Source organism: Sylvia atricapilla, chromosome 24, assembly GCF_009819655.1.
Source record: "Sylvia atricapilla isolate bSylAtr1 chromosome 24, bSylAtr1.pri, whole genome shotgun sequence".
NCBI classification, from domain to species: domain Eukaryota; kingdom Metazoa; phylum Chordata; class Aves; order Passeriformes; family Sylviidae; genus Sylvia; species Sylvia atricapilla.
In genome coordinates, this window is record NC_089163.1 from 6,592,927 (window position 1) to 6,601,800 (window position 8,874).

The 8,874-nt window shown below is 47.1% G+C and overlaps 1 protein-coding gene across 2 annotated transcripts in view; it reads left to right on the plus strand.

Moving 5' to 3' along the window:
- Nucleotides 1-4,687, plus strand: part of LOC136371335 (lethal(3)malignant brain tumor-like protein 3) — a 33,906-nt gene extending 29,219 nt beyond the window's left edge. For both annotated transcript variants that reach the window (XM_066335392.1, XM_066335393.1), the window contains exon 19: nucleotides 624-4,687. In XM_066335392.1, coding sequence (XP_066191489.1) covers nucleotides 624-752 — 129 coding nt within the window. In that variant the 3' untranslated portion in view covers nucleotides 753-4,687. The remainder of the gene's footprint in view (nucleotides 1-623) is intronic.
- Nucleotides 4,688-8,874: the final 4,187 nt, after the last annotated feature.

Below are 8,874 nucleotides of genomic sequence, written 5' to 3' on the forward strand. Positions count from 1 at the left end.
CCAGTGCTGTGTGCTGCACTGGTGAGCATCAAGTGAGAGGAGGAGACGCCATCAGTCTCTGTAAATGGACTTTAATGGAATAACTTAGGGAGACATATATTGTTTGTCTGTGTCCATTAATCTTTGGCTTCGACCCTGCAGCATTTGGGGTTTATATTAATTATATCTGTGTTGCCTCTGTGGATGTTTTTGCTTGGGTGAATTTTCAACCTTTTCCAGAAATTGTGTGTTGTGATTTCTCTTGCTGCTACCTACAGCATCCTGGTGTTTTTTTCACATTTTCACATCTAATCAAATATATCTCCTTGTTGATGACTGTGTTTTTCCAGCCATATTGTACGTCAACTACCCCTTAAGTCTGTATAGCATCTGGACTCATGGAATGATTTGAGTTAGAAAGGCTCATCTTATTCTCATCTGCCTTAAAGCTCATCTCATTCTACCTCTGCCATGGGTGGGGCACCTGGAGCTTCTCCATTTCTAGGGAAAGCACCTCTATGGCAGAGTGTCCTTTGGAAAGGGGGCATCATCGGGTGTAGGCAGGAATCCCAGAATGACCAGAAGTGGGAATCCTGCCTGTCCTTGCTGGTTAATCCCTATTTTATTTGTGTTCCAATCTCCAGCAGATAGATGGCGAGGCCTTCCTGCTCCTCAAGCAGGATGACATCGTTAAAATACTCAGCATCAAGCTGGGCCCTGCCCTGAAGATCTACAATGCCATCCTCATGTTCAAGTCTGCAGAAGACAACTGAGAAGAGGCCTTTGGAGGATCCAGGAAGAATTGACAGGGAATGGATCTTCAGCTGTGAGCATTACACAGGTGGATTGGGACTCAGATGTATTTTAAGTAGAATTTAGTAAAAATGGTTTGAGGTTATAAAAATCCTGCCACGGTCTGGAATGGGGCAGCTTCACTTCCAAGAAGAGGATATTATTATATTTTGTAATTGATTTTGGTTTTGATATATCAATCTCTTTTTGAGATGGAGAAGAAACCTCCAGTTCTAAGGGGAATCCAGGGTAGCACTGGTGGAGCTGCAGGAGCAAGAAGAAAGTTTTGAGGAAAACTGGCTTTGTGTCTAATGATAGTGCCTGAAAGACTAAGTAATCACCAGTGAAATTAATGTGTTCTGTGTAATAAAAGAGAGAGGAAAAAGATAGACTTCAAAGCAACACCATATCCTTCACTGCTGTGACTCAGGAGCTGACCTTTTCAGGACTGATTGTGAAATTCCAGTTTTTCCTATTGATTCTGGTTGTTGGAATACCCTTGGTTGCTGGGCTGCTTACACTCTAGCAGGAAGGGAGCATGGGCCTTCACTGGTTCTGCACTGGTTCTGCCTGCAAGCAAAATGTCCTCATTCCTGTCATTTTCTGTAAGGAGGCAGGGGCAGTGCAGGTGGGCTTTGGGTAGGCAAAGATCCCATAAGGACATCTGCTGCTGGAGACAGATGTATTTTAGCCGTAATTCTCCCATCAGTGCATTTGTGCAGTCTGGGCCAGGAACATCTGTGCTTTTTCCTTCTGGCCTAGGAACATCTTCTGGCAAAATGGCACAATCAGGAACACTTGGGGATTAGTGTGTGTTTGTTCTTGCCCTCTTCACTGTCAGCCAAATGCTAGGAATAGGAGTTGGAAAGCCAGCAGTGGCCAGAGTGTGTGTATAAACAGATTTCCTAGAATGAAATGGCTTTTCCCTTGAACCATCCAAACTGATGACTGTTACTTTCGCCTTCTCCCCTTGAGGTGGATTTTGGTGTGTTCTGCCAGAGAGCTGAAGGGCAGGGTAGCAGTTCCTCTGCCTCTGGGAAGGAGCAGGCAGAGCACACAGAAATGTGAGACTGGAGAGGAATCAGGATTTAAACAGCAAAATGGGAGAACACTTGCTTCCCAAAAGAGAGAGATCTGCTGTGTGGGGGGAAAAGGAGTGGAGCCTTGGGTTGTGTTGCTGTACATGCAGCCTGTGCTCTCCTGGGTGGGAGCATGGCTGGTTCCTGCTCCAGCAGAGCCAGTTTAAGGAGCATGTCCATGGACATCCTGGGTGGAGGTTTGCACACAGATACTTCCCGAGCTGTCCTCTCCCCATGGAAGTCCTGGCAGATACAGTGAGTCCCACTGGGCTCCATTCAGTGTTCCCACTTGTTGCTGGCAGCACCATCTCATGGCTCTCCCTCTGGCCACTCTTCCTGATGACTGTTTGGCTGTTCTAGAACCACCTCAGCTCAGGCAGCCCTTGCAGCCCCTCATCCGTGGCTGCCAGGCTGAATCCTGTGTGTGGGAACCCTGGGGAGCTCTGAGGGTGTGACCCAGTGCTGCCAAAAGCAGGTTCTGCCCTCAGCCTCTGCCGTGTGGGTGTCTCAGGGCACTGCATGGTGATGTAATCCATCCACAGGCACCTCAAAGTCCCTTTGCATCTCTGCCACCAGCGTGGCTTCCCAGGAGCTGTCAGGAACAGAGCGAACTCACTGTCCATGACTGTGTGGTGACACAAAGAACACATTTGTTCCCCCTTCCTGCATCACCCACATCTTTTATCCAAACCTCCTGCTGCTGAGAAGGTTCTTGTGACTTGTCTGAAGCAGAAGGTTCCTTAAAATTTTAAATAGAACTGACACCACTGAAGCCATTTAGTATTGGAATAATATTTAGAGCAGTTTGTTTTCATTCATTTTTTTAAATAAAAATTTAAGGAGTTTAAACCTTCACAGAGAAGACACAGATTTGGTGGGATATTTAATAGCTGAACCAGGCAGCTGCAGGGGAGAAATTTATTGCAGTGTTAAAGACTAGGCAAGGGTTAAATTTAGTTTATTAAAATACATTTATTTTTAGTATGATAACCAGGATATTCACCAAAAAGTCACATTCCTTTATCCTGCTCTGCATATCCAGTGTCAACATTCGGACTTGAATTGTAACTGGCCTGTCCTCTCCTCTGACAGAACTTGCCTCCTGGGCAAAGCAAAATTGTTTCTTGACAACCAAACAGAGGATCCAGAGCTCGGCTGTTTTATTCCTGGCTCTCCACTGACTTGGTAAATAGCCCTGAGCTCTTCCTTGTCCCAGCTTCCCCCTTTGTGACACCCAGCCAGGCAGGGCAAATGCAGTTCTGCCTTTTTCTTGTTCCAAGCCAGCAGGTCCTACCACATTTTCTGTTTCACATCCTTCCTTTGGGAACCTGAGTTGGGGGACAGCAGATTGCCTCTAGCAATAAACCAAAATATAATATTAATTCCATTTCTTTCACTATATATGGATGGATGATGAAGAGAATCAGTTAAACAAGCAGTGAGATTCTAGTCAGTGAAATTATTCAAACAGAAGAGAAATCTTTAATCCTTGGGGCTTCCAAGCCAGCTGGATGAAAGAGGAAAATGTACTTGGAGGTTTTTCAGTGACAGCCAGCACAGTGCTTTCAGCAGGGGGGAAGGAGGAACCTCTTAGGAATGGAAGAAGGAGGAATGTGCTTCTTGTGCCTTTTTTTGTAATCTGATAATTGTCTTTGCAGAGCAAGCACGAATGTGCACACATCTATTACCCACTCCTTTCCCAAATATAGCTATTATTCTAGTAAAATCCAGCAACTTCACAGGAAAAAAAGACTTCCAGTGTCTTCACTGGACACATTTAAAACTCCCTGATATTTACAAGATAGGAAAAAACTAAATCAGCTTATCTTTTAGCCCCATAACTTAAGAATTAATCAGTTCCTGGTGCAATTCCGCTTGAGTTGGGGAGTGCTGCTGCCCACTGTGTCTCAGTGAGTTGTTCCTGCTGCCTGTCCAAACTCTGCTCCAGCTGTTCCCAGTCCTGCTCCAGGCCTGTGGCATGGCCAGGGCTCTGCAGAGGCCTTTGGTTATCTGATGCCTTGTGTAATTTGAAATGTGCACTTTGAAGCAAAAATCCAAAAGTTGTGGCTCTGTGGGGAGCAAAACTGAAGCTGGTTAATGCCAGCTGGGATTGGGAAGATTTCAAGTCTGCTGGATATCAGCAGGAACCAGTTGTTGGCCCAGCTGAACCCAGGAGTCTTTTAGCCGTACAGATATATTCCTTAGAAGCAGCTCAGCTGTGACAAGTTCCCATGGACCAGCAGTGCAGTTGGGAATTTCCAGTTCTCAAAATCTTATTCCTGGCTGTGTTTTTGTTCCCTTATCACTGTTTTTGAAATTCAAAGCAATCAAATTATTTCTCCTTTTCTCTTTTTCTCCTTGGCTGGGAGTCCTGTTAAGTTTTTTCTGTGCCATCACCAACAATCATCCTTGTAATCCAGTAACAGCAAATTTCAGCTCTGGGTACTGAATCACATTAAAGTTGGACAGGAGCATTTGGGGTCACCGACAGCAAAACTCCACAGCCGAAGGAAAAGCCCCGCACTCAGCCCAGGAATAAGCCAGTTCAGCTGTACAAGATTTCCTGCTTGCTACTTTTATGCCCTGCTTAGGGATTTATACCACAGAGGGCTTTAAAGTTTTTGACATCTCCCCCACCATGTGATGAGCCAGCTTATTTTGGAGATTCCTGTTACTTGTACTGGAAGCACATGCAGGGGAATGAAGCGGGACTCAGCTCAGCCTCAGAAATATCTGCCTGTTTTAAAGCAAATACATGACCTTTTTGACACTAGCCATGACCTTGCACTCCACCGATGCTTTCCTCTGGAAATGTGAATAAAATTAATGTAAGTTCACACCTGGTTTGTTTCTTTTGTGTGTGGGGCTGACCTCAGCAGTACTTGGGAAGACACGGGGCTGGCTGCCCTGGAGGGCTGGTACTGGAAGGACTTGGTCATCACATTGTTTTCCTTCCCCTAAACCTGGCAGTCACAACACAAGGCAGCATCTTCATTTTTACCTCTTGTCTGTGTCTCTTATCTCTGTACTTGAGCACTCCATTGTCACAAGACAGCACTGGCTGCTGCAGCTGTGCCTGATCGCCAATTCCTCACTCTCCTCTGCTGCTGCCAGGTTCTAATCACAGAATCCTGGGATGATTTGGGATGGAAGGGACCTTAAAGACCATGCGGAGATGGCATAGCTATAGGTGCTCTAGGCAATCTGTGCTGGGGCCTCCCTGTCCTCACAGGAAACAATCGTTTCCCAGTATTCCATCTCTCCCTGCCCTCTGGCAGTTTGGGAAGCCATTCCTTGGGTCCTGTCCCTCCAGTCCCTTGTCCAAAGGCCTTCTCCGGTTCTCCCACAAACCCTGTAGGCACTGGAAGGCTCATGGCTTCCTCCTGATTTCCTTAATCCCTCATGGTTTTCTATCACAAACTATCCCAGAACTCTTCACCTTCTTAAAGGAGCTCCCAAAGTTGGGTTTTTAACTAAAACTAGCAAGAACTTGTTCTCAGTATGAATCCGTGTTAGAACTCTGTGTGTTGGGGTCTGTCTGTTTTCTCTTTCCTTAATGTCCCCCTGAGCTTCTTCACTGTGCGTCCATAACCATGATAATTACCTTACCTGTTTCTGCTCTAATCATAATTAGCTGATAAATTGCAAACCATTCTCTAATGTGCCTCAAAACGAGACGTTAAACTTTTCCTCCTGCTCCTCCCCAGGGGTATCTGGAGCTGCACCTGCGGCAGGACACCCATCCGAGGGCAGAGGGATCAGGGCCACATTGGCAGCTGAGGTTTGCAAACCTTCTGAAACTAAAAATATTGGGGAGTTGGCTCCCAGCCATAATTTCTAAACTATCCCATCTTCGGGGTAAACATTTGCTCTCATTGGTTTTTCCTTTCCAACGTTTTTAGTTCTATTTAAACTGTGGCATGTTTGCTTTTGTTAGTGTGATCAGATTCCCGGTCTGGGGAGCTGGGCTGCTTGGAGCAGGCTCAGGAACATCAAATGCTGGTCTGTACTCTTTGTTAGTTCCCTTGGGGCTGTGCTGCGTTGTGTGGCTGTGTCCTTGCCCTTTGGAGATCTGAGTTTCTCCACAGCAGTGATTTTGTTTTTCCCCCACGATTTTGATGGAGAAGTTTGAGCAGAGCAAGGAGCATCAATCACCCAAATGGCTGATTGCATTTGCAAATTATTCTGCTCAGGCAAACATGGACTTTTTTTTTGTCCCTAGTCATATTTCTCCTTGGGCATGGAAAACCTGTGGTTGATCTTTTTGCCTACTCAAGTTATTCTTTCAGCCTTGACCATGCTCTGTGGAACTGGTTTGTCCCTTGTGCCAAGACCCATCACACGATGAGTCAGTGGGGTTTGCAAACCCACTGGAGAGACTGTAGGGGTCTCGCATTTTATCAGGTAAGCTGCTGTTAGCTATGGGTGTACAAGGAGAGGGGTACAGACCCCATCTCTCACTTTCTCACACTGGCTGGATCCTGCCACCAGCCTGGTTTCCACAACAAACCTCATCTGACAACCTAAAATTATCAAATCCTACAACTCTCTCAGGAGCAGGAACTGTAAAGACAAACCACTGCACTCCCCTGAGTGGAAGTGGGAAGAAGTCCAACCCATTGGGAAGAAGGATATGGGGATGGATGGAGAGGGAACCTACTGTCTCCATCCTGCACTCTGCAGCTGATGGGCAAATCCAGTTTCAGGAGAAAAAGAGAGTGGCAGCATTAGAGAAAAATGGAGTGTTGGAGAGGTTAAGGAGAGCTGCTGTGCTCTGCCCAGCCAACTGCAGAAGTGCCAGACCTTTCCCAAATAACACTCCACTCTTTATTGACTTCGCTTTTCACTTCCCCTAATATTTTCTTCTCCTTGCCACCACGTACAGCCTCAGCTTATTAATTGCCCCATGACACTTTCTTCTCTCTACATTCTTCACCATCCAGACACTTCTAATGTAAGCAAGATATTTTTTGGAGCCGGATACATTTGCTGCTGGAACATTTCCAGCCGCTTCTTCAAGAACTGTGCTGAAGGCCTTTGCAGAGGGTATCAGTGCCAGAGCCCTTTGAGGTGCTGGCTTTCCTCCAGGAAACCCCTTCCCACCCACTCCCATCCTGGACCAGGGCACTGGTACCTTCAATCATGTGCTTTTGTCCTCAAGAAAAGGATTATGGCTTCACCGTCATTTAACCTGGTGCCCTCACATGTCATCAGCAGTGGATCCTTTTGGGCCATAGAGTGGCTTTTTGCAGCAATGCTGGTTGAAGGATCTTTTTAAACCAGGGCATTGTCCATGTCCTTTTCAGCACTTGAGTAGACTCAAATTCCTCTAGGTGTTCAGAACTGATTCTAAAAGGCTGTTCCAAACTTGAGGTGGTTTCTATGGGTCGGGTTTGCCAAAAGGCCTCCACTTTGTTGCACTCTCCTAAAACTAGAGAGGGATTTTCTGCTCCCAGCTCAGGTGCTCGGAGCCTGTGGCTCCAGGATTTGTTATCCCTGGCAGGACCAGAGCAGAGGAGGCTGTGCTATGTCTCTGCAGCTCAAAGTGGGACCTCACAACTGTTCAGTGAGTCTCCAGATGATTTTCACACTGTCTTGAACTCCTCTCTCTCATGGCTGAAATTGAAAGAGGCCAAAGAGGCTCAGATATAAATTTCCCCATTCCCAAGCATGTCTGTGCTGCTGGATGGTGGCTGGGAAAGGTCTTGCTCTTCATTTCAGAAGAAACACAACAGGTGAAACATTGATTTTTGTTTTCTTCCTCACAAAGAGGTATTTTCCTCCTCCTTTCACTTTGCCAGCACACCACTGAAACAATTAACCAGATTAAGTCTTCAGAGCTCAGTACCACCTTCTCCCTTTTTCTCCCTGGGTTTTTTTTTCCCCTCTCTCTGGGTGTGCCTGTGGGATTTCCCTGCTCTGTGATGCTCCTTCCCCACCAATAAATTATTCATGCAATCAGTTAATTCTGCCACTATTCCACCATCAATCCCCTTCTTTTTCATGAATGTTGCACATACATGTGAGCTCAGGGCATCCCCTTCTCTTTACCAGCATCCCTCCTTCCCAACACCATCCACTCCCCAGACGCCCCTGACCCTGTGTCCCTCCTGGGGCTGGTGGGTTGAACACCACAGGATGCCCCTTGGGCCTGGTGGGTTAGAGGCAGACCCACAGATTTCCATCCAGCTCCTCCACAGCAGGAAGATGGTCTTGGGTGGCAGCTGTGCAGCTCCAGCAGCATCTCGGCCTCCTCTGCTCCCACCGAGCAGGCTGCAGACCCTTGCCATGGCAGAAAGCCCAGGGTAAACTAAAGCAAGCAACAGTGGACCCACCCAGTCCAGCTGGAGGCAGGAGCCCTGTCTGTGTGCCCACCACCACAGCCAGAGCCAGGCCAGGGTGACCCAAAGTGAGCAGAAATACCACGGCACCCAGAGGGGAGAGGCTCCAGCAATGACACGGGGTTCTGTTGGGATCCCTGTGTCCCCATGGTGCTCCCCAGCTGGAGATCAGGCTGGGCTGGAAGCAGAAAGGAGCCTCGGAGCTGTGCTGGTGCAGGTGGGAGCGATGCTGGTGGCTGCAGCACAAGCTGCGCTGCTGATCTTGTTGCAGCAACATGTCTCCAGCAAAGGTGGCTCTGAGAATTTTTTCACAAGGAATGGGAGGCCCCTTTCCCACTCTCCATCAATCAGCCAGCAGTGTTTCTGTGTCTTCCTTGCTGTTTTCTCTGTCTCCCAGGATTTTGCAAAACTCTGGGCTGAGCAACCTATTTGGAAGCAAACTGCCCTAAACAACCCCTGAAACAGGCAGTTGATAAAGGAACCATTTACATTTCAAATAAATAGAGCCTTTTTTGCTTTGGATCAAAACCAAGTTTTGTTCAGTGTTACCAGTTTCAGTAAGTCATTTCTTTTTATACCCAGGCAGTTTCTCTTATAAAATGTACACGAGGACTCACTGTAAGCAGGGCAGGAAGCACTGTGGGGTTTTTTATTATTGCAGAAGGTTTCCCCAGGACAGACCC